Source organism: Bidens hawaiensis, unplaced genomic scaffold, assembly GCF_021521415.1.
Source record: "Bidens hawaiensis isolate Kalapana, Puna unplaced genomic scaffold, B.hawaiensis_p1.1 tig00017143_1, whole genome shotgun sequence".
Classification (NCBI taxonomy): domain Eukaryota; kingdom Viridiplantae; phylum Streptophyta; class Magnoliopsida; order Asterales; family Asteraceae; genus Bidens; species Bidens hawaiensis.
The window spans coordinates 164151-189636 of record NW_027492589.1 but is presented as its reverse complement, the minus strand read 5'-3'; the positions used below and the strand labels follow the sequence as shown (position 1 = coordinate 189636).

Sequence of the window (25486 nt, the reverse complement as noted above, 5' to 3'; positions counted from 1 at the left end):
ATGTAAACGAAACAAAAGTAGAAACACAATACTAAATATAATTAAACACATTTGTACAAATTTCTCCTATTTGATTTTTGAAAGCTTGAAATCGAGTCATTAAACACTTTTTTTTACTTTATCAAATGTTTCTTTTTGATCGCACAAATTAAAGCATTGTTTAAATACTTATCACTCATTTGCTTGTATAAACTCGTATTGATAAACTTCATTTAAGAAAAACATGTTTCAACGGTTGCGGTTGTGGTCGGTAAAACGAAGGCTAACTTTAATATTTGATAAACCAAAGGAAAAGTGGTGTGCTTTCTGGTTTCCACCATTAAACGAGCAAGGTCACACGTTCCACCAAATCTTGCAAATTTATCATCTTCCTTTAAAGTGTGATAACGATTACCTGAAATACACCTTCTTTTTTCATTACTAAAATAATTCAAATACAACTCCGAAAATGCCACTATCTTAGATATGTCAAACTTGGAAAACGAATCTCATAGATTTAAACCGGGCATATTTTCTAACACACTGGTTAAGACCTCACTGGATCTATTTCCAAATACTTAATTTGTATATCTAAAACTGTGTTAAAAACTTCAACCTCAAAATGTTGATTCTTTAGAGCTTGTTTCCCTTTGTTGTTTCTCGTTCAAACAAAAGAAAAAAAAAGATATATATATATATATATATATATATATATATATATAGATATATATATATATATATTTTGCTTTTGGGTATAAACTCTTTTTAGGCATTATTTGATTTAAACTTTTAAAAAATGATAATTTTGTTGAGCCTATTTATGTTTGAGCATGTTTATGTTTGATGTTTCTCATTCAAAAAAAGAAAAGGAAAAAGATTAATGTTTTTTATTTGTTTTGGGTTATAAACTCTGTTTGACCCTTATTTGATTTGAACGTTTAAATTGGTTGGACTTTAAACAAACAGGGGTAACGTGATATTTTTTCAGGGGTAACGAAATACAAACATTAACCCAAAATGAAAAAAAGTTACACCACCGACGAAAAGTTCAGGGGTAGCGGAGGCCGGAGGCTGCCCCTGGTTACACACTACATTCGCCACTGGTTTGCGTTTAGAATAGATAGTATGACATGTGTATGAAAAGGGTTAAAAATATGTATAAGCAAGCTAAACTTGTAAATATTCCATTTATGCCACATTTAACCCGTTTAACTAAAAAATTTAAATTGCGATAATAAGGTGGTGACAAAGATCCACGACTAGCAGAAGCGTAATCCCGTTATTATCCTAAAAAGATGTTCCTAAAGGTCCTGGGGATTTACTAAAAGAATGTTCCTAAAGGTCCGAGCTAAGGTGTCAAAGAGGCCTGGGACGAAAAAGTTGAATTTTCCGGCAACTGGAGACTAATGGAGATATGTTTCCATTAGTCATGGATCGTTAGAAACAAACATGTTAAAAGAAGAGATTGTCGTCAGCCATTTCGTTACTCGTTAGTTAGTTGGAACCGATAAGTCGATAACGACTAAATGAAAGTTAAGAGATTAATTATTTATAACAAGTATGAGAAATATAAATGTAAGCCAGCTAGCTACTAGAGTGGTAGCACACAAGTCAGTCACCACTCAATTCATGTCTTCTGTTTTGTCGGTTTAACAGTTAACGGTCATCCATTCCCTCCATTCCTATAATTATAAACCAACAAACCAAACAAACCCTCACAAACCTTAATCCTTTAATGGCAACGCTTCAATTTAGCAACGGTGCACTTCCGGATAACTCTTCTCCGTTGCGAAAGTCGCCGTCGTTCCGGTTCGGCCGGAAGAAATCCATATCACGGACCGCCACTGAAATAGACGATATTATTAATCACTTGCACGGTTCAGATCCTGTCCGGTTTGAGCTCAACCGTCTCCAAAACCAATTGAGAGGTTAATACAGTTAACTCTCCAATTTTGTTTGGTTCATTTGTTCTAAAATTTTGAGAGGTTAATAGTTAATACAGTTAGGTCATTTCAGTTTTAGGGGTAACTCCGAACCAAAAACCAAAATGTCGGTTTTTGAAAACCGTTCGCTTTTGGTTTTTTCGGTTTTGCTAGTAGTGATTGAAAATTTTGGGCCGAAAAAAAAAAAAGTTGGCAAGAAATAATTAATTTGGGATTAAACTTTGAATTTAATCTAGGATTTCTGAATTTGTATGTGCGCGGGTGCCTAAAACCGAACCATAAACTGAAATAAATCAATAATGAATTTGAGTATTTGATAACCATTCTGTTTTTGGTTTTTTCGGTTTTACCATTAGTGGTTGAAATTTTGTGCCAAAAAAAAGAAGTTGACCCAAAGTAATTATTTTCTTAGTTTATTATTAATTGATTATTATACAATTGGCCTAAAATATTTGGGTTAAACTATACATTAAACTACTATAAGCTATTTAAAATTAAAAAATAAAAAATCTATTGGTTCAGGTAAGTTTTTTCGGTTTTAGTTACACGCAAAACTGAACCGTAAGTTTGGCTTTTACAAAAAACATAAAACCAAAGTGTCGGCTTTTGTTCCGTTCGGTTAGTTCGTTTTTTTTGGTTTCATGCACACCTCTAATTTGTGTGTATATTAGTATATTATATGCTAAAACTTCCTTGTTGTTACAGATAAAGATAGGGAATTAGGAGATGCATATACAGAAATCAAGGCATTAAAGTATCATGAACACCTTAAAGAGAAGGCAGTGGAAGAGGTAGTCTAACTAATTTCATTTTTCACTTCATTACGGTTCATTAAAAATCTTAATTGAAGATAGATGAATGTAATTGAACAAACATAAAAGAACAAATATGAACAAACGTGAACAAACATATACAAACACAAATGTAAATAAATGAATGCTAACGAATAAATATAAAACCTTAAGTACATGATTCATCCAAAAATCTAAAAAAACGAACATAAATGAACGTACACAAATGAACGAACGCAAATAAACGAACATATATGAACGGACATACACGAATGTTCATGAACATAAATGAAAGAACGAAACATGGTGTTCGTGTTCGTTCGTTTATTAGATATACGAGCATTAACGAACTTCCCATTGAACTGTCCGTGTTCATTGACAATTCAAGTCGTTTGTAGGCCTAAATTTGGGGATACTGACTTCATCTCTCAGGAGTAAAAGTTTAATTTTATAAAATATCTAGAAAAATTGACAAAATTGAACTTAAGTTACATTGTTGGCAATATTCCCTAAATTTGCATAATGTATATTACCTCATAATCTGTTATTTTCATGTTGTTGTAGATAAATGATGAGCTCAGGAAAGTGGATGAAAAACTTAAGAAAACTGAATCACTTCTAGAAATCAAGGTACTGTAACTTGTTGTTCTTACTTCTGTATATGAAGTTTATTTACATGTAAACTAATTAACTTATTATATGGATTTATAGAATTTAGAGATTAAGAAGATAAGTGATGAGAAAAAGCAAGCTTTGTCTGCACAATTTGCTGCAGAAGCCACTATTAGAAGAGTTCATGCAGCCCAGAAAGACGATGAGATGCCTCCTATTGAGGCCATTATTGCTCCATTGGAGGCGGAACTCAAGCTAATCAGAATGGAGGTAAGAGCACTAAACTTAAACGGGCCATAAATCATGCATATGATCGTAGGAAAATGAACATTTGGCCACATATATTTGTGATTGTTTATGACATTTTGCATTATCAGGTATCAAAGTTGCAAGATGACAATAAAGCCCTTGACCGTCTCAGTAAATCTAAGGAATCTGCTCTTTTAGAAGCCGAGAGAAACGTTAAGATAGCCATGGCAAAAGCTTCCACGGTTGATGATCTTCAAAACAAAAACCAAGAGCTCATGAAACAAGTCGATATATGTCAGGTTAGATTATGCAACATATTAAGACATATGCTACATTTGGTTTATAGTATATTCCATATTTTGTGAATTATTATTATTATTTTTTTTTGGTGTTAATGCAGGAAGAAAACAGGATTTTGGATAAAATGAACCGACAAAAGGTATCAGAAGTTGAAAAGTTGACTCAGACGGTTCGTGAGCTCGAAGAAGCTATTTTGGCTGGTGGGGCTGCTGCCAATATTGTGCGTGATTACGAGCGAAGAATGCAAGAGATAAATGTAAGTTTAATAAAATTGAAACTATTTATGCTTTAAAGTTGGTGCTTAGCTGCTTACTACTAAAACCTTGTGTAGGAAGAAAAGAAAATATTGGATCGTGAATTAGCCCGTGCTAGAATTTCTGCAAATCGTGTTGCGGTTGTAATAGCAAATGACTGGAAAGACACCGACAATAAAGTAATGCCTGTAAAGCAATGGCTCGAGGAAAGAAGAATTTTACAGGCATGTGTTATTTAGTTCTTTATGGCTAATGAAACTAAACTTTAGTGATGACAAGTCAGACGTGTTAAGTAATGGGTCAAAACGGGCCGGGCATTTTGAATAATGGGTCAAATGGGTCCGGTTAAAGCTTCATACTGGACATTTTGTAATACGAGTCCAAGCTCTAAAAGTGGCGGGTTGGGTTTGGTTGACCTGTAAAACATTTTTCTTCACGTTATATAGCATCTTTCTTTTCTTTTTTTTTTTCTTTTTTTTTGTAAATTATGATTATAAAATTAGTATTATCACAACAACAATAATCTCAATTCTTAAAAAATATAATTTTACATTACTAATCTTAATCTTTGAGTAGAAACAATTTACGGTCGTTTTAAACTGGTTTGACCTGTCCCATGTAGCTATTTTTTTTTAACGCTCGGCCCATTTGAGATTAACCCATATCAACTTGTGTTTAAGAAACGGGTCGAAACTACTGCCCCTGTGAACATGTTGCATGATTTGGTTCATATATCATCTTGAGGATAACACATTAACACTCATAAACCCAATATTTTTTATTTTAATTTTGGACTTCTATAGGGAGAAATGCAGCATCTAAAAGAAAAACTAACAGTTGCAGAACGGACCGCAAAGGCAGAAGCACAGTTGAAAGTAAGAAGGAATACATTCACAATTCATTATACTTTCACTTTCTTAATTCTCTTATATTTTTCGCATTAATAGGAAAAATACCACTTGAGATTCAAAGTTCTAGAAGAACGATTCAAATCATCATCTGGGAAAAGCGTGGGTCGTGCTACACCTGAAAGACCAATAAGCAACGGCCGTTCACAACGCCAATCGTTAGGAGGAGTTGAGAGTTTAAACAGATCATCATCTAGTAGATATTCATCAAGAAGTTTATTAAAAACCGGGACTATTTCATCAAAAGTATTTGATTGCAGCAAATTAGTAGTTTCGAGTAAGTTATTCCCAAATGAAGATGACCATGCTAGCGAGACCGATAAGCCAAACTCAAAACCTTTAGATTTTGTATCCGGTATGTTGTATGACATGCTACAAAAGGAGGTTTTGAATTTACAAAAAGCTTGTCATCAAAAAGATCAAAATCTCAAAGAAAAAGACAGCACAATTGAGGTTTCTATGCAACTCTTCATCATTTTACTTTTTATTTATGTGCATTAAATGAGTAAAAAATAAGGTAGCAAATTAATTTAAAATTTGCAGATATTGGCAAGAAATGTTGAGACACTAAATAGAGCAATTGAAGTAGAGAACAAAAAAACAAGGAGAGAAATGTCTGCAAAGGAAAAGGAAATTGCTGCATTACGTGTCGATAAAGGGCGAGAAAGTCGAATGTCACGAAAACCGAGTGCTCCCAGGTTGTGATTTTTATATAACATTAATACAAACTTTTTAAAACATGTAAAATATAAATAAAAATATAACTAAGTTGTGAATTATTATGGAATGTGTAGGACTCGAGTGACGACTTGAGGTACAAGAAATGCATGCTTAATAGTGGTTGCAAACTACAAAGGTATATATAGAGTGTACATTTTGTTCATTGTTTTTGTATATGAACTGATAATGGGTATATGATGGTATCATTTGTGACATGGTGCACGCTTATGAAGTGCTATGTACAACGTGCAATAAAGTTGTTCAACTTTATAACCTATTTGAATCTTAAGGATTTGTTTTTGTTTGTGTTTTTTATATTTATTATAAGGGTAACAATGGATGTTAAGTGGCCAATCATCAATGGACCAACCATTATTGGTCAATAAGTTATGTCTCTTAAGGGGCATAGATCATATTGAAAGAAAGTACTGTTTACAAGCTCTTTAACGTCGTGTCTACATCTCTATAACGCAAATCATTTCCAAGTCATGAAGCAAGGGTTCTTAGTCAACTTGCTTTAATACGAACTTAGTCACTTTAGAAAGAAGTTGAATGGGATTCACTAGTCGGTTTTTTTTTCACTGTCAACTAATTCTTTTATATAACACATATGTGGTTTTGAGTATTAGTCCAGTCAGGTCCATTAACATGGTAATAAGTCGTTCATAGCTTCAATGCACCCCAATTGCTAAATCTCTATAACATAACAAACATCATTTTCAAGTCATCAAGGGTTATTAGTCAGTTGGTTTTACGACAAATTAAGTGAAGTTTTTTGTTAGGGAAGGAGATGGAAAGAGTTGGGCTTGCTAAATCTCTATAACATAACAAACATCATTTCCAAGTCATCAAGGGTTATTAGTCAGTTGGTTTTACGACAAATCAAGTGAAGTTTTTTGTTAGGGAAGGAGATGGAAAGAGTTGGGCAAGAGGGCATGGATGTGACTGATGAGACGAGGCTAAACCTTATAGTGAAGAGCGATACATAAAACAAGCCACATGGTATTGATCATAAATTTACCAAAATAGACATATTTTTCATGGTATGACAGTGTCATAAATATTCATCATTTCAACCAATCACAGAGCTCCATTTTCAACTTACCAACTATACATTCTAAACGCTAAGTTGACGCCTCCGGCTCTGAATTCCTATGTTATTCCCCAAATGCTAAATTAACTCGCAACTCCACGTCACTAGACGGTAGGTCCACATATTGACTAGTCAACCATATAATCTCATAAATAAATACATTTTCAACTCATAAAATAATCCAAAACTACACGATTCCATGGTGTATATGTAAGACCGATTGGTTGAAAATGATTGATTCGATGGTATAGAAAAGACCGATAGGTTGAAACTTTTAATCGAAGGTAAATATGAGCCGCTAAAAGTCTTTGGTGTAAAGTTTAATAATAAAATTTATGTTGCATCTAAACCAGAATTACCGATGATCTAAATTGCAAACCATTCGTCCAATTTACAAGATTAGGGTGTAATGACGTAAAATAAGAATAAAAGAAAAGGTAAAAAGAAAAGAAGTAGGGTTTATGAAATAAAAAGTAAATAAATTCATTCCCACCCAAATCGACTGCTGCTTACCATTACCACCATCATTATCTTCTTCATTTTTTTTTAGGACTATTGGTTTTTATTGGTCCCAAGTATTTCATTTTTGCCGGCGCTGGTCCCAACTATCACTTTAACTGCCAACGGTCCCAACTTTCACACATGTGTCTGCCACCAGTCCACGACTAACCGAGTACTAACTCCGTTATGTTTTAGCTGACGTGTCCATCCTACGTGTTAAAAAACCTTGACGTGGCTGCCTGCGTGGCTTGATTCTGATGTGGCTTGATTCTGCGTGGCTTGATTCTGATGTGGCTTCCCTTTCCAACTATCACTTTGTACAATAAAAACACCTATTCTTTCTAATAAACTCTGCCTAGCTCTCGTAATAATCGTTAAAATTGTCTAACCCTAGGACGCCGTCGCCACGGCGTTTCCGGGCGGCGCTGACGTGGGTTCCGACGAAGCCGGCGACGCTGGTGACAAAGACGGAAAACCCGGATTTGGATCGGATCTTGGAGGAGGATTTGACCCGTTTTTCCCAGTCGGGTCCGCCCCAAGATCTGGTTTTTAAAGATCTGCAAGAGAGATCTGATGATGGGGTAATGGACGGTGAGGATTTGAAGAAGAAGATGAAGATTAACATTAGGAAAATGAAGCTCCAATCGATCGAGAACCCAATCGATCAAGAACAACCCCAAATTAAAACCCTAATTCAATCATTGAATCATTCGTTCATCGAACAGTGATCAATCAAATTGACCAGCACAGGAGTCAAATCGAACTCGAATTAAGTACAAAACCCTAATACAGTTCAAGTTTAAGAGGCGAAATGAAACAACTGACCCGTTGTCGCCGAGGATGATGACTTTGAGAAGCGTTCGTCTTCTTGAAGGCATCGTGAGTGATTGGATCAACTAATTGAATTCAAGTGAAGGTGATGATGATTTGAATAATAGCAGTTGAAAATGGTTAAAGAATCGAACTCGAATGATTGATCACTGTTCGATGAACTCGATTTGAGAAGGGTTTTTTGTTATTAATATACACGCAGGCAGCCACATCAAGGTTTTTTAACACGTAGGATGGACACGTCAGCTAAAACATAACGGAGTTAGTACTCGGTTAGTCGTGGACTGGTGGCAGACACATGTGTGAAAGTTGGGACCGTTGGCAGTTAAAGTGATAGTTGGGACCAGCGCCGGCAAAAATGAAATACTTGGTACCAATAAAAACCGATAGTCCTTTTTTTTATAAAAATCAAAGCTTGAAGTAAAACCCTATTTCTTGATGTTACTAAACTAAATGGGTCTTCTTAAACCTCACCATTCATCTTTATACTATCACTCAGGTGCTGTTTGTTTTTGCAGACATAAACTGTCTGTAAGCTGATTTCATCTGTTTTTATGTCTGCAGCTGAAGATGTGGTCTGAAGCTCTGTAAGCTGAAAAAATAAGACTGTTTGTTTTTATAAGTTAACACTGTCTGCATAAACTGAAAATACAAACACATTAATTAATAAATTATTTATTAATTCATTAATATCACCAAGAAAGGGAAGTACAAGGAGTTCCAGAAGACGATGTAGAAGAAACTCCATTGTTACTATTCGAATCACCACCGCCACAAACGTCTTCGTCGTCGCCAGAAGACGTCTCCTCCGTCTCCAACCGTGACGGCGACGTGTCCGGCGTCTCAAACGGCGTATTTCCGGCGACCCTACTCTTTCTCCCGTTTTCCTCACCGTTGTACACCGGATTCGAAATGGATGGGTGGCATGGGCGATTAATCCCATCGGGACCGGAATGGCGGGGGCTCAATCGTTTATCGCGTTCAAGGGTTCCAACGGATCGATGACGGTGAAGACGTATAATATTAGCTCCTACTCGTCAATTGTTGAAGGGAAGATTGCGTTTGAAGTGCCGGAGGCTAGTGCTGAGTTTTCCGGTGGGGTGATGAGGATTTTTGCGACGATGAAGTTGCCGGAGGCGATGACGGAGGTGAATCATATCTGGCCGGAGTTTATGGGATGCTTATTGTTGTTTTTGGATGGTTGGAGAGGAGGCAGCAGGAGAGCAGGTAGGGTGAAGATGTGTGAAGCAATAATTTTTAGCTTCTTTTTTAAGATAAAAGAAGCTGATTTCAGATCTTTATCTTAAAAAAAACAAACAGTCTTGACATCACCCCTCCTGCAGATGTTTTAATCAAAAACAAACACAACCTCAGCTCTTCGTCGTCTAATAATGTCTTCAAGATTCTTCTTACCCACTCATGCAATCTCCTCTGTTTCACCTTCACCACCGTCTCTGTTTCTTAAACCCCCCAGGTATGGGTATAAACAAACCCTTATTATTTACTTGAAATCAAACATATTATTACTACTTTTAAACCCCCATTTGTTGTAAAAATTTGATTTTTAGGTCTAATTTGGGGGTGAGGACATTATTCACCAACAGGGGTTTAGTTCCTAAGGTTAGGGTTTTAGAGCCTCCCAGAAGTTTTATGTCCACCTCTTCGAACTCGGTTGCGGATGCTCGGAAGGCGAAAGAGGCCCCGGAGAGTTATGGGTCTGAAAATATTCAGGTGAATTTGTTGTTTTTTTATCAGCATTTTTGTTACTGCAAGTTGAAGAATCACAGTAAGATAAGTAGTTGCTTAAACACATAAAAAAGTGGTTTTTTTTATCAAGCATTATGAAATGCTTTGCCTTATGTATGAGAGTGAGTGCTGATTTTTTTTTCCTATTTTAAGTAGCAAGTTTAACTAAAAATTCATTTTTTAAACATCTTCCAAAACAAACCAAAATTTCAAATTTTATAAAAGTTATGAACTACTACTTTGTTGAGAGTCATGTATAGTATATATGTCTATGTGAGCGAGGCGAGCCGAGCCCAAGCTTTTCTAAGTTTGAGCTCGGCTTGTTTAAATAACGAGCTTGGGCTTGGCTTGTTTTGAGCATTGTTTAAGTTCGAGGTTGGTTCGTTAGTGCTAATTGTATATTTTTATACATAACTTAATTATATGATGATTAGATATTCTTGTCATATTATTATTATTATTATATTTAATATACTATTATATAAATATGTACTTAATAAATATATAATATATAAATAGTAGGCTTGTTTAGGCTCGTGAGCAAGCTCAAGCTCGACAAGTGAAGCTCGGGCTCAGGCTCAGGCTCAGGCTCAGGCTCGTTTATTAAACAAGCTTAGTTTTAGGCTTGAGCTCCTCTAATCTTGGCTTGTCTTGAGCTTTTATACATCCGATTCCGAGTAGCACACGAGTGTCAGTGGCTTGTCTTGTTTACACCTCTAAAATCTCTTATATGATAATATCATATACTGTCCTTCTCATTTCAGATATTAGAAGGCTTAGATGCTGTGAGGAAAAGGCCCGGAATGTACATTGGAAGTACGGGTTTTCGTGGTTTGCATCATTTGGTATCTTTTTTTTTTTTTTTTAATCACATTACTTTTTTCCTTATCTAATACTTTAATCTTTTTTGTATAAATGAAATCAGGTTTATGAAATATTGGACAATGCTGTTGATGAAGCCCAAGCTGGATTTGCATCAAAGGTTAATATTATCTTACTTGCAGACGGGTCGGTCTGCATAACCGACAATGGGCGCGGGGTATGCACTTGTATATTTTTCAAACGAGTAAAATCTTTTTACACAAAAATGATTATCAAAATAACATTGTTAAAAATGAATTTTAACATTCATGCTACAGATTCCGATTGACTTGCATCCAGGCTCAAAAAAATCAGGAGTGGAGACCGTGTTGACTGTATGTTGATCGTTTTTATTTTATTCTTATATTATTTTTTGTTATTAATCAGTTTACTTGCGAACAGTACTTCTAACTTTGCAGGTTTTGCATGCTGGTGGAAAATTTGGTGGGGCCAGTAGTGGTTATAAAGTCTCAGGTGGACTACACGGTGTTGGTTTGTCTGTAGTTAACGCGTTGTCTGAGGTGCTTATTTTTATAGCTTTCAATCCTTTTGTAGTTTCTATCATAGAGATTTACAATATGTTTTATGGCCATTTAAATAATGATACCCTTTATTGATCTTTCTTATAATCAAAAGCTTACACACAGAAAACCAGTTGTTAAAGATCATGAAAGCTTTGATTCTTTTAACCTATAAACTATTCTATTTAAGATTCTGAAAGCTTCAGTTTTTAACTAAAATACTGTTTGAAATATAATTAAAACCCTAGAATTTTACCAACAACAATCATTTTCTATAAAAAGTTTCATTGAAGATAATAAAAAGCCTCATTTTTTATGTTTGAAAAATAATTAAAACCCTAAAATTTCACCAACAATAATATTTTGTTCTGAAAAGTTTTATTAAAGATTATGAAAAGATTCAACTCTGTACTAAAGGAATGTTTGAAAATGAATAAAGCCCTACCATTTTTACCAACAACAATCATTTCTTATGAACGGTTTCATTAAAGATTATGAAAAGCCTCAATTTTTACCAAATCTGTATTCTATGTATTTTTTAAACGCAGACATTAGAAGTAACCGTTTGGAGAGATTTCAAGGAATGCCATCAAAGCTATACGCGTGGAAAACCTCATAAACCTTTAGAATGCAACGATCTTCCAGAGGATTTAAAAGAGCGTACCGGGACATCTATAAAGTTTTGGCCAGATTCACAAAGTATTTTTTCTCGTTTGTTACCTTAATGTTATAACTTTTAGAAATTTAATTCATGTGGTTATAATAACTTGTAATGCAGTATTTACCTCTGGAATGGAGTTTGATTATGACACCATTGCTGCACGTGTTCGTGAGCGAGCTTTTCTTGTCCCCGGGGTAGGGTCGTTATCATCTTTTGAATTTTGCTTAGATGCAGGCGTGTAAACAAATCTTGCGAACACGAACAGAGCATGTCCATATTCGTTCATTTAATTTAACTGAACAATCAAATACGGATAACTGATGGACGGAGTTTTCTTGTTTGTGTTTGTTCCTAAAGAAAATGTACATGTTCGTGTTTGTTTATGGTCGTTCATTAAAAATATAAATGAACGGTTCACGAACCAAACAAATTGGTTTTAACAACTTTTTAGTAATGTGAAGGACACTGTTTAGTACACTTAGTTTAGTTTTAACAACTTGTTAGTCCCAAGTGTATTTTTAATACTTAAAACCTCCTACATTTTTTATTGAAAATGTTTAATTATTATTGAAACAATATAATTTTTGTAATAGTATTAGAGACACTAATCATATGTAGGTGTGAATAGTGACCTAATGATATACTATTTTCTCTCCATTGTTGACTTTTTAATATTTAGTAAGAAGTATGATTCTTATTTTTCATTTTGATCATGTAATAATTTGCTTATGTGACTAGAATATATATTAATTGCCCTGATTTTCAAATATTGGCAGCTAACTATTACTCTGAAGAAAGAAGATAAAGATCCCGAGAAGAATCGTTATGACGAGTATTGTTTTGCTGGCGGACTTGTAGAGTATGTGAAGTGGCTAAATGCTGATAAGGTAAGTTAGTTGGACTGGTCAACAGTGGTCAAACTGTTGACCCATGATGTCATGTAGATGTAAACTGTTATATATAATGGTAATTGGCAAGGATTTAAATGGTATCATAATTAAATAAAGAAAATGTATTGTTAAAAAGATATATCAATAGTAATGCATATTTAACTGTTATTGAATAATCAAATTACTTTAAAGTTTAATTTTGTTGTTTGTGATTTAGCAACCACTTCATGACATCTTGAGTTTTAGAAAAGAAGTAGACGGGATCACTATCGATGTAGCTTTCCAATGGTAAATCACTACTGCTTTTGTTATCTTCACGTGTGTTTGTATTTTTCACTAATTATTGTAATATAATAGTATGAAATTCACTTGAATTTGTGTGATTAGGTGTTCAGATGCATATTCAGATACAATGTTGGGATACGCTAATAGCATACGTACGGTTGACGGTGGGACCCACATAGACGGTATCAAAGCTTCATTAACAAGGACTATTAATAACCTTGGAAAAAAGTCAAAGCTCATCAAGGTATTTACGTACATACCTTCTTAAAACACTAAAACATATCATATATCCATTATTATTAATGTCAGTACCATGGTTGCAGGAAAAGGATATCAGTTTGAGTGGCGAGCATGTGAGGGAGGGGTTGACTTGTGTAATCTCGGTCAAACTTCCAAATCCGGAGTTTGAAGGGCAAACAAAGGTAATTTTTAACATCATACATGTTCACTTGTAGTTACCTTTTACTGAGATTTAGTTTTCTTTTTATTTTTTTTAATTATTTGAAAGACGAGATTGGGAAATCCCGAGGTGCGAAGGATCACTGATAGTTCATTTCAAGAATTTTTGACTGAATATTTGGAATTGAATCCGGATGTGCTTGACTTAATCCTCTCAAAGTCCCTTAATGCTTTAAAGGTATGCCACATCTTTCAAAATTATTAATATATAAAATGTCATCATTATTACATTATGTACATTAGGGCTGTTCATGAACCGAACCGAACCGAACGCGGGCATGCTCATACTTGGTTTGGTTTGAAAGCGAGCCGAACCGAGTGGATTGAATTTAAAGAAACGAGCGAAATCTTTATGCTTGAACTTGGTTTGGTTTTGAAACCGAGCGGCTTGGTTCGGTTTGGTTTTGCTTGATTTCGTACAAAGTTTCCAATTTTAAATTTCTAAAACTTCAAAATATCATTAATTGAAGACCTTCAACTCTAAATTGTCTAAACTTTCACCTTTAAAATGTATAAAAATCATAGGAAACAATAAAACATATATAAAACGAGTGGCTATGGTTTAAATTTGAACTTTGAATTCAACACAAAAGAGGGAAATATTAAAAACTTTAAAAAATAGTATACTTTTATATATATACATAAAGTTTATATATAAAACTAATATATAAAAATTAATTCGAGCAAAACGAACCGAACCAAACCGAGCGAGGCTTTGCTCGTGCTTGGATTGCTTTTAAACCGAACCGAGCCGAACGGCTCACTTCCAAACCGAGCCGAAATCGAACGAGCATTTTTCAAGCAAAATTCGATGCGAACGACGAACGAGCGACGAGCAGTTTGGACAGCCCTAATGTACATAGTATATTAAAAGGAAACGGCTCAAATGGGTTGAACGGGCTGGAAGCTTAAAATGTATTCTAAATGCATACAATCATATACAACCACATAAATTGTTTTCTGACACTTCCAAAGTTTGACTGTGATAAAGTTTATTTGACACTATTTATTTAACAAATATAGTATATTTGGACACAAATTATCCAGTCATAAGATATATCAAAAACACTTGTTTTGATCCGTCCTTAAACTCGCCCGACTCAAACCATTTAGACAAAAAAGCTTTGGGTCAACCCAGCTCCGTTTGACTCACACAAACACTTGTCGTTTTCGCCTCAAACCAATTATTACCCGTAAACCATCTTGTTCGATAGGAGTGTGCAAGGGTTGGTTATGTTGGTTATTCCAGTTTCCTAGGTAGGAAGATGATTTTAGAACAAAATTATGCTGCTATAAGTCATGTTTATATCATTAGGCAGCTCAAGCAGCAAAGCGGGCTCGGGAATTGGAGAGACAAAAGAGTGTTTTGAAAGTGTCATCTCTTCCAGGAAAGCTTGCTGATTGTTCAGCCACAGATCCTGAAAAAGCTGGTAATTTCCACTTGTTTTAATAAGCTTCTAATAAAATACTTCTGCTACATTGTTAGTTGTAGATCTTATTAATTTACCTGGGTATAAAATTTATAAATTTTCACATTTTGCAGAGATATTTATAGTTGAAGGAGATTCAGCAGGTGGAAGTGCCAAACAAGGCCGTGATAAGAACTTTCAGGTGATCATCATTAAAGGCTTAAACTTTTTTATTTTATTATATATGAAATTTGAAAATTTAGTGATGGAAGAAATCTTGTTCCTTTTTTTTTTTTGCTTTTAGGCTATTCTTCCTTTAAAGGGTAAAATTTTAAACGTTGAAAGAAAAGATGAAGCAGCAATGTACAAAAACGAAGAGATTCAAAGCTTAATCCGTGCCCTGGGGCTTGGAGTGAAGGTTATACTTTTACAAAATCATGTTTTTTTTCCACTTTTTTGTGTGTTTGACTTTTGCTGACTTTTACTAACCTTGTGTTTCAGGGAGAGGATTTCAAAAAAGACAGTCTGCGCTATCATAAAATCATAATCTTGACTGATGCTGATGTTGATGGTGCTCACATTCGAACGTTATTATTAACATTTTTCTATAGATATCAGGTATCTTTAAATTATTATATTTAATTTTAGTTTTTCATAAACCTTTTCTGTTTTGACTTTTGTTCGCCTCAGCACTTAGTCTAAGTAAATGTTTGATCTTTTTTCTGTAAATTTTTAAATAATCCTCTAACAAAGACAAATTGAAGAATTTTTTAAATCAAATTATTAGATTTTTCAAAATATTGCAACTGTAATGGGAGATTTAATTCCTCTTTGTTTTAATTGTTCACGTGTTATGCTTTTGCAGAGAGCTTTATTTGATGAAGGCTGCATATATGTTGGCGTCCCGCCCCTATACAAGGTTTTCTTTCTCCAAATGACAAAAGTACCCTTTCCCGCAAGCGTTGATTCATTTTTGGTAGTTAATTATTCAGGTTGAAAGAGGTAAGCAAGCATTTTACTGCTATGATGATTCAGAACTCAAGAAACTTCAAAGTTCCTTTCCACCAAACGCAGCATATCATATCCAAAGGTTTAAAGGTACACGACAATTAATTAATTATTCATAAATGTTATGTAAGAAACGAAATAGACACTTTTTTTTAGCAACCAGCCCACAGTTAATTTTTTAAAGTTATTAAGTTAATTACTCGGGTGGCTTCGTGGTTGGCCCAAATTGCATGTTTGCCTTTTAAGTTTGAGAAATAACATGTATGCTCCCCATTGACGTAAAGTATTTTTTTATATAAATTTAAGGGTAATTTAGTCGTGGCACATGCAGTTAACTTAAAGTACTAACGCTCATTCATTCCAAGGATCATTTGTGTTACGTTTTAGAAACCATGGGGAGCATACATGTAATTCCTCAAACTTAAGGACAAATCTTGCAATTAACCCTATTTATTATTTTAGCAGTCAACCTTATTTTTAACTGATTTTACCTTTTACCTTATTTCTTTAATTTGTATTTAATATAATTAATAAATGTTATACAATATACGCCACATGGAATGTACATATACACCGTTATGGGAAATAAGATGCCACAACAATTTTTTTTAATAATCAGCATGATATGATAGAATGAGTGTTTCTTTTTCAAACAAAAGATGCAATTTTTCGTTTCTTTGTCAGTTTAGTTTACGCTGTAATAGTATATAAAATGTTTTGTAACTTTTGTTGATATGATATAAAATGTTAGGGCTTGGAGAAATGATGCCAGCACAACTATGGGAAACCACTTTAGACCCAAGCACGAGGCTATTGAAGAAATTGGTTGTTGAGGATGCAGCCGAAGCTAACGTTACATTTTCATCACTTATGGGTGCTAGGGTAACATTCCAATTATTATTATAATTATTAAAGGTATCCATCCAGTTGTGGATATGAAATTACCTAAAATTATTTATGTTTTGGTATCTAATGATTTAGGTCGATGTGCGTAAGGAGATGATTCAGAAGACAGCCAGGAAGATTGATTTGGCACATCTTGATATATGAACTTACAACATGTAGAAGGTATCTATTTTGTTAAATGTACAGAAAAAAAGAGTTTATTTAACTGACAGCTGAATGTGTTAGATGCATACCTTCTCTTTGTTTTGAACAAATATTTGCTAAATTATCTCCATTTGCAAACAATGTTGCAAAAATTTTGTACTAGTCTTGCAGCTCTTACATCTTATGTTATGTTCCTTTTTTAAGTTTTCCTAAATGTATGCGTTTGCGCACTTAATAGGTTAATTTGGGATCTATTAAATTGTAAGGTCGAACCGTACCTATACGACTAATATTAAATATTTACACACAAGTTATCACCATATAATATTATTTCTGCTACTGCCTACAACCAATAATAGGGAACTAAACAAGAACTTAGAGTTGGTTATTCAAATTTAACATTTAGGCTGTTAAGTTTAGTTATATCATAAAACTCTTGTTTAAACCACACAAGGTGTCTAGGGGTGTAAGCAAGCAGAGCTAAGTCTGAGCTCAACCAGGCTCGTTTCAACTTTTTTTTACTAAAGATGGAGCTTGGCTTTATTTAGTAGTTTATATACTTTTTTTAATTTTGAGAAAAACCTTAAGCGGGCCAATGCTCAGCTCGAGTTGTGTAGCGTTAAATTAATGCATAGAAGTCCAAAAGAGAGAAAAACTTACAAATAGTTGTTAAGGCTCGCGAGCCTAAACGAGACGCCCATACTACGCTCGAGCTTGGGTTTGATAACTAAACGAGCTTTATTTTCAAAAAAAAGCTGGCTCGTTTTGAGCTTTTTATTGATTCGAGCTCGAGGAGGTCGCGAGCTTCTCACCTCATTTGCACCTAATACCACTGAAAGTTCTACAATAAATGATCTTATTGGACTAACGAGTAACGATTACTATGTATTAATAAAAAAATGTAACATGGGCTTTATATTACTAAAGTTAGAGGTGCACAAAATACCCTGGTTCCAGACTCAACCTGGAACACGTTTCTACCCGTAACCAACCCGTGGGTACGACTTGGTATACGATTAATCCCCGAAGTTGAACCCGGAACCGGAACCGACCCTGTGCTATGGTTGAAAGTAGAATGATCGATTTTAGAGAAGAACACAAGAGAAGTTTTACTCAGCTCATCGATATCTTGTATTCTCCTTGATCGTTCCTTAAGTACAGAAGGTTAATAATTGCACAAGCACCCCCTGTACTATACATCAATTATATTTAAGTTTAGGATAATGGTGACGGTGTCGCTTTACTCCGGAGGGGTATGGCAATCGAGGGACACACTGAAGCGTCATGCCAACCGAAGTAGAGCATATATCCACGCTGAGGAGTACATTGGACTCGTTGTGAAACATGACTTGGAGTTGCCTTTGACTTCAACGTTTCCGGAGTTGTTGAATCTTGTTAGAGCCACACTTGGTTTATCCAATGATAAAACTTTCTTACTTACTTACAAAGCTCCTGGCCCGATTGTTGGTGATCCAAAAGCAAAGTTTGTACGGTCTAATCTTGTTTGCGAAAGGGACTTTGATACGTGGATGCGATATTAAAAATCAGGCTTTTATGTTATGAGGACTTATTAGAGAGTTAGAGGTAGTATTAGTAGTCGTCGTCGTCGTCGAAACAATTGGCATAGTAGAAGTTCTATCATATTGTGATGATATCTGTGAAAAATATGAAAAAGTTTTACACAATTATGGTTTAAAGATTGTGACTCTCTTTGAGAAGTATTAGCCATACGTTATTACAAAACCAGCAACTCTAAGATTTAGAACCTTAAATACAAGTATAAAACTAAATTATCTAAATCAACACAAATAAAAGGTCTAGAATGATATCAAAAAATAGTAATAAAAGGTCCAAAAATTCACAGATTATGAGCTTTTCAACTAGATAAAAGGAAATAGGTAATGAAGAGTCTAGAAAGCAAACATTACTGCTAGCTTACTAAGTACATACACATACATACATCTAGAAATGATTCATATAAAAGTAGATACAATAATTCGTTCTATTTTGGTCGAAGATGTAATGAATCGTTTTCAAACGATGTAATCGAATTATGATTTGACTCTGTGTTTTCTAATGATCATATATCATATTTTATTATGTACTCTGAGGGGATCCGTCAGAATATTATTGCGTTTGGTTGTAGGAAATTTAACAACCGAAAAAAGGTGAGCATATTGAAAAATAAATCGTACAATTAGCTTAACCACATAAATATAAATGAGTTATAAGTGGATCACCCAAAAGCCAAAGTGTATTACTAATGTAGCAAACCTCTTAAATCATCATTTAATTTGAAAAATTAGACTTTAAATACCTTTGCGATCACAATTAACAAGAGCTATTTATTTACAAACCTTCATAATATATGTGTTGAAAACAATGGGCTTTTAAGTAATAACATGGGCTTAAGATATAACAACAAAAATAAAAAATGAAAAAGTCCAGGACTAGTGTAATTTGTAAAACCCTAACATTGTTCACTTCTATATATATAGAGGCTTCTTGAGTGTAACATTCCAAAATTCGTCTTGTTCGTTTGCTTGCTACTGGTCGAGTATGATCTCTCGGTTATACAACATATAGTTTGTTTGTTTATCTAAGAGTTTTGTGCTGTTTTGGTTTTGTTCATTTTTGTTCGTTTATTTTGAAAAGTTATGTATTTGTGATCTAAGTTAAAAGTTTTTTGATCGCTTTCAATTGTTCTTTTGGTTAAAGTTAAACAAACAAATATAAACATGTCGTCTCTATATGCTACGATATTATGTTTATTATTTCTTATGTATGTTTAGGATAATGGGGATGTCGAAGCATGAAATGAATCTGACCTGATCCATGACGATGTTTCCACGGATTTCGAGATGAACGAACCGCGACTTGATCTTCTTCTTCGATTGCTTGAGACCTGCAATGGCTTTTCGGGGGTGTGGAGGTGACTGCTAAGAAATCCTGAGGATCTCTTGTTTACAGACACAAAAATAGGGTGGTGGCTCTTATTCAGCATCACCCTCTAACAAGGAGGTGGAGACCTCCTTATATAGAGAGCCTCATGGCCACCATCATGGTACCCTAATGGGCCTAGCCCAGTTAGGGTTACCTCCACAAAACCCCCTCAGCCCAATAACATTGTATTAGTCCATATAATAAAATAAGCCAAACATAATAAATTTAGGGTCGTAAAACCGGGTTTAGTACCATACCCCTACAGGGGACTTTCAACGTGTCGCTTTCCTCCGGAGGATCATGGCAATGGATACGATATGGCTTCGCAGAGAAGTACACTGGAACCGGTGTTGTGAAGCATGACTTAGAGTTGCCTGTGACCATTACATGTTTGGAAATGAAGAATCTTGTTAGAACTACACTTGGTTTATCCAATGATGAAAGTTTCACTGTCTTACCGTATTCCTGACGAGGTTTGTTTTGATCCAATAGCAATGGCAATGCGGCTTAATATTGATAACGACGAGGACTTTGAGACATGGGCGCGATTTCGTAAATCAAATTTGTATGTTATCAAAGACAAAAAGAGTGTTAGTGGTGGTACTAGTACTACCGTATTGTGATTATCTTTATGAAAATTATGAGATGACTATGTTAAAATAACGACTTTTCTCCTATTATGAAAATTTGAAAAGTTACAAAATATGTTTTAATGATTTAAGACATTCATGTGACCTGGTATATAGAATTAGAAGAGATCGACTACTTATTTGGACTTGGGAGTTACGATGTAATAACTTAATTGGTACATACTATTTTAACATACATTGCATGGTACGTATCCCTACTTACTAAATAAAACCAAACTCATGTCAACTCATAATAAAACAAACCATTACTATAAGAAGGCGCGTAAAATATTTGGGATGTTGCACAAATGCAAAAGGTTCGATCATCTTTTATATTCGTTTGCAAGTGTTTGTACTTAATCGTGATACATGTATAGGTGCACAAATTGTGGGTAGGAGTGTTAGATATATAAGTTCTTTAGGGTGTTTTTCAGGTTGGGTTGTCTGGACTTTTGGTTGAGAAAAACTGACCAAATAACCCGCCCATTTAAAGTGCGGGTTGGTTGCGTTCGGGTTATTTAGATTTGGGTTATTTCAGGGCGGGTTGTTTGGTTTTCGGTTTAGATGAAAATGAAAAAAAAACGTTTTTATTCAAAAAATATTAGCAAAGATAATTATGTTACTAAAAAGATATCATCGACATTCAAACATAATTTGACAATATGATATGATAATGTTAAATAGTTCGGGTTTTTGATGTGAAAAAGTGGCAAGACCTAAACCGGAAGTCGATGAGAAGTAATGGCACATTGATTTTAGACTGTACGTTACACATAATTTATAGAAATTTGAAAGGTTTTATCAAATATGGTTTATAGATTTGAAACACCTTTAATTTCTTGGTATGTAGAATTAAAAGAGACTATTCATTTGGACTCTGGAGTTATATCAATCAATCAATTATACCCAGTAAAGTCACACCAATTGCATAGCTATAAGTAGGGTCTGGGGAGGGTGTGATGTAGGCACACCGTACCTCTATCCACATGGATAAAGATGTGGCTTCCAGAGAGACCCTCGGCTCTAACGTACATATGTATGAAGCAAGACAAATGAAATCAGAGTTCAAAAGTAATAATAATAATAATAGTAATAACAATAATAATGATATTAGTACTATTTATGTAGAGAAAATATTATTATGGTATGTGACTAAAATAAGGTAAATAGCAGTTTGAGATGTTGCACAAATGCAAAAAGGTTAGAGCCTCTTTTAGAGGTGCACAAATTATTAATTTGTTTTGTGTAATAAATCAAACAAATGCATGGTTTGAAGAAATTAAAAGGCTTAAGATCCTTTCACACCACCTATGATCCTCGCATACCATTTTCTTTCCTACACTGCTCGTATAAGGCTATACGGTCGTATAGCACATGAATCGTGTCAGTTTGTGTTTGATGTTGTTGACCATCATTTATAGTGCCTCGTATAGGCCTATACGGCCGTATAGACATTTTTTTTGAAATTATTTTTTTTATATATATTATCTGACTTGCAACATATTTTTTTAGCAATTTTAAGCGTTCTCTTTTTCGACCATTTCATGTGTTGTTTCACTTATATAGAATTATATTTTATATTGAAAAGTTAAATTATATGATATTTTAGAATATGATAAATTGTCTTTTAGTATTTACATAATACGTTTGGCTAAGTAATGTGTAGGTATCGGTGCACTAGGTCGTATAGCACTATACGGCTCGTATAGATGCATACAGTCGTTTTTCGGCAACGATTAACATTGGTCAAAAGACAGTCTGAAATTTTCAGCAAATGTTTCCTATACGACCGTATAGGTTTTATAGTTTGTTAAGGAGCAATACGAATCATTTAATGCATATACGGCTTGTATATACGATCGTATAGGCTGTAAAAGGCTGTTTTTTTGGTCCTCTTGTCAATTATTCGTACCCTATACGACTGCATAGGCCTATACGAGCCGTATAGACATGTAGGGGTGTTGTATATCATGATCACATCCCAACTAAAAAGGTAAAACAAAATAGAGCTAATTAAGTGGTTTGATGAAGAATGTGGGTTGCAAGGGTCCCATAATCTAACTCTTTATTTAATTTGTTTTTGTTTGTTCTCTCTTTATTCCAATACCTAAGACCCTAAGTTCAAGGTCGATTTTGGTCCGTTTACTCAAATTTAGCAGAAATACTAATAAAAGCGTGTTACAAACCTGACACCATATAGGCATATATCCAATAATATCCCAAACTAGTAACTTCACAAAGTTAGGTCTACTTTTGGCAAACCACTAGGACCACTTGCATAATTAACTCAACAAAGTAATATAGGTGACCTATACTTAGCAAATGAAACTATCATCCGATGGGGGCATACAATTCGACAACACATGGCACCTTGTGGGTCTTTAAGCGGCATGCGAATGTCGGTTATTCGAAAGACAACTGTTGTGGCAGTGGTGTAAAATAATGTGCATCATCCGAGATCTAGAAACAAAAAAATTGGATAAAAGATTGTTACGGTGGCAAGTGAGAGCGTGTGAAGGCTTTAACGTTGACTATTTGTGAGAGAAAGCCGTAGACTGTGTCAGTCATGATGACAATGTGAAAGGTGGTATGCAATTGCAAACAAGAGAAATAAAAAGGAAGGTTAGGTACCCTACCTGTAATATGACCCACACGAAATTGAAAGGTTGAGAAAGAAAACGAGGTATGAAGTATTTTATGATTTGATACAAACAAGATTTGAATGTTATGTGTTCATCCAAATGAAAAATACGTAAAAGTAGATTTTGAGGCTTAGACGATAATAACCATAATGCACTAAACTCTAACGAGCTAAAGGCTAATGAGTTTGCTTAATTTGTTATTTTAATAATAAAATAATAACGAGGTAATGATTGGAATGAACTCCATCCATTACACCCATTTTGGTATAAAAAAACCTCAAATAGTGACGTGGTGTCACATGCCGTCAAACGCTCTCATAGAGGCTCTGTCAACTACACACGGTCTAGTAAAACCACATATGTTTAAGGCCAGGGCCGGCTGGAGGGTAGCGCCGGTCGGACCGTCGGCCGGGGCACGTAATTTTTGGGGGCCAAAATTTTTTGTATCTATATTTTTTATATATACATTTAAAAATATAAAACTTATAAAATATAATTTGATCTTTACCATCTTATAATTATTGGCCCCAAAATTCTTTTTTATTCATAATCAATTTAATCAAGTTTAAGTTATTGGGCCCAAACTAAAACTAAAAACTAAAAAAATTAAATAAACTCTCAATGCAAAATAAAAGAAATAGTTGTTGATTGAAATTCCTGTTTTGCTTCCTTCATTCTTTGCGAATGTTGAACAAAACATGAACAATGACTAACCCAGCCGACCACCACTATTGGTTCATTGTTGACCACCATGCTCTTCTGCAGTTGACCAAGCCAGCCACCAATGACGAAGATTGGATATACACGTCGAGCGGGCCGGACTCAATATGTATTAAAAAAAATTAACTAGAGGGGATGCGAGTTCAAAATTTTGTTTGAAAACAAGTAAATTTACGCTATGTATACAATTTTTTGCCCGAAAAAGGATACATTAAAGGAGAATCCCGGCTCAAAATTTCGGCCGAAAATGGGTAAATTTACACTATGTATAAAAAGTATAGGCCGAAAAAAGATAAATTTACACTAACGAGCAAAAAACGCAGAGGGTCTGGCTCAAAATTTCGGTCGAAAACGGGTAAATTTACACCATGTATAAAGATTTTTGACCGAAAAAAGATAGATTTACACCACCGAGCGAAAAAACAAAGGTGGCCAGGGCCACCCCTGGCCCCAACTAAACTACGCCGCTGCGAGCCACCAAGGACAAATCTATTTTTTTATCCAATGTTAGTAGAGTTTCACAAATCATTAGTTATTACGGTATTTGGTTTTAATAATATATTATTCTATGTTTATTGTTATAACATTAAGTGTCATTTAAAAAAATTAGCTTATATAGTTCGTTGTTAAGGTATGAGCCTTTTTATTTCGGCTCGGTCGAGGTATATAAATCCTTGGAGACGGCCCTGTTTAAGACGGACCCACTAATGAGCGTACACATTGATTTTGAAAATTTTCGTTTAAAGGATATGGATATATAAAATTCTAAGTAAGTAAGTCCATACAAATTTAAACAATGAGCCCATATCTAAAAGTTTAAAGTTTGTACTTTGTAGTGGTAAATAGCTTCCCCCATAAACCTTCTGGCTTCTACTTTGCTAAGTCCAAGGTTTTTATGTCAAACTCTTGTTAAATCGGATTTTTTGTAATTAAAAAAACCGTCGGTCAAAGATGTAATAGTTCGTTTTTAAAATATGATAATTTGTAAAGAATAACTTCATAAAACTTGTAATGTTTTAATTTTTTCATTTATAATGACCTTGTAACTTTATTATGCGTATTTTAAGTATCATGTCTTTTTTATAACATCGTCGTATTTTATAATATTCTCTGACCCAACCGCCCAAAAAAATTCTACGTGTCTATGCAATATTTGACAACCGAAAAAAGGTAACCCGGTAAAAAAAATCTTAATATCTATAGGTTTGTTAGAATAATAACATTTGATAAAAATCAATATGTAATGTAAGTTACAGTTGTTGAGAAACCTTAGAAGGAAACGTACAAGTGAAACTGAGTTCCACGTCGGAGTGGTAGCTGTACATCGCCGATCAAACAACGGAAGGAGAAAGAGAGGATGATCAAGCCAATGAAGTTGGGAATTATATTTTTTATCTATTTTGTTTATTGAATAAAGTATTGTTTCAAGTATTTATGTAATTGGTTTGAAGTATTTTTATTTCTTAGTTTTTTAATGTAAG

The 25486-nt window shown here is 34.4% G+C and overlaps 2 protein-coding genes across 2 annotated transcripts; both read left to right on the top strand.

The window, feature by feature from the left end:
* The first annotated feature begins 1691 nt into the window (after positions 1 to 1691).
* LOC143553115 (microtubule-associated protein 70-1-like) lies at positions 1692 to 5992 on the top strand. Its single transcript, XM_077043172.1, has 11 exons — positions 1692 to 1907; positions 2628 to 2713; positions 3278 to 3343; positions 3425 to 3595; positions 3703 to 3873; positions 3975 to 4130; positions 4206 to 4352; positions 4932 to 5003; positions 5076 to 5489; positions 5580 to 5734; positions 5831 to 5992. The coding sequence occupies exons 1-11, from the start codon at positions 1715 to 1717 to the stop codon at positions 5847 to 5849; spliced, it is 1650 nt and encodes a 549-aa protein (XP_076899287.1). The 5' UTR covers positions 1692 to 1714; the 3' UTR covers positions 5850 to 5992.
* Positions 5993 to 8574: 2582 nt separating this feature from the next.
* Positions 8575 to 17227, top strand: LOC143553114 (DNA gyrase subunit B, chloroplastic/mitochondrial-like). The gene is made up of 22 exons (XM_077043171.1): positions 8575 to 8680; positions 9556 to 9655; positions 9750 to 9912; positions 10692 to 10772; positions 10853 to 10966; positions 11067 to 11123; positions 11208 to 11309; positions 11858 to 12008; positions 12088 to 12164; positions 12747 to 12857; positions 13078 to 13148; positions 13248 to 13389; positions 13469 to 13567; positions 13654 to 13782; positions 14920 to 15034; positions 15148 to 15215; positions 15318 to 15431; positions 15515 to 15631; positions 15879 to 15932; positions 16006 to 16111; positions 16773 to 16903; positions 17003 to 17227. Exons 1-22 carry the CDS (start codon positions 8635 to 8637, stop codon positions 17069 to 17071), a joined length of 2217 nt encoding a protein of 738 aa, XP_076899286.1. The 5' UTR covers positions 8575 to 8634; the 3' UTR covers positions 17072 to 17227.
* Positions 17228 to 25486: the final 8259 nt, after the last annotated feature.

Bases quoted from the DNA above. Each gene is read 5' to 3' on its own strand.
- LOC143553115 (XM_077043172.1), top strand. From the start codon at position 1,715: ATGGCAACGCTTCAATTTAGCAACGGTGCACTTCCGGATAACTCTTCT. The intron at 1,908-2,627 runs GTTAATACAGTT...TTGTTGTTACAG, and splicing joins TCTCCAAAACCAATTGAGAG to ATAAAGATAGGGAATTAGGA. The intron at 5,490-5,579 runs GTTTCTATGCAA...TAAAATTTGCAG, and splicing joins AAAAAGACAGCACAATTGAG to ATATTGGCAAGAAATGTTGA.
- LOC143553114 (XM_077043171.1), top strand. From the start codon at position 8,635: ATGGGTCTTCTTAAACCTCACCATTCATCTTTATACTATCACTCAG. The intron at 9,913-10,691 runs GTGAATTTGTTG...TTCTCATTTCAG, and splicing joins ATGGGTCTGAAAATATTCAG to ATATTAGAAGGCTTAGATGC. The intron at 12,858-13,077 runs GTAAGTTAGTTG...TTTGTGATTTAG, and splicing joins AGTGGCTAAATGCTGATAAG to CAACCACTTCATGACATCTT.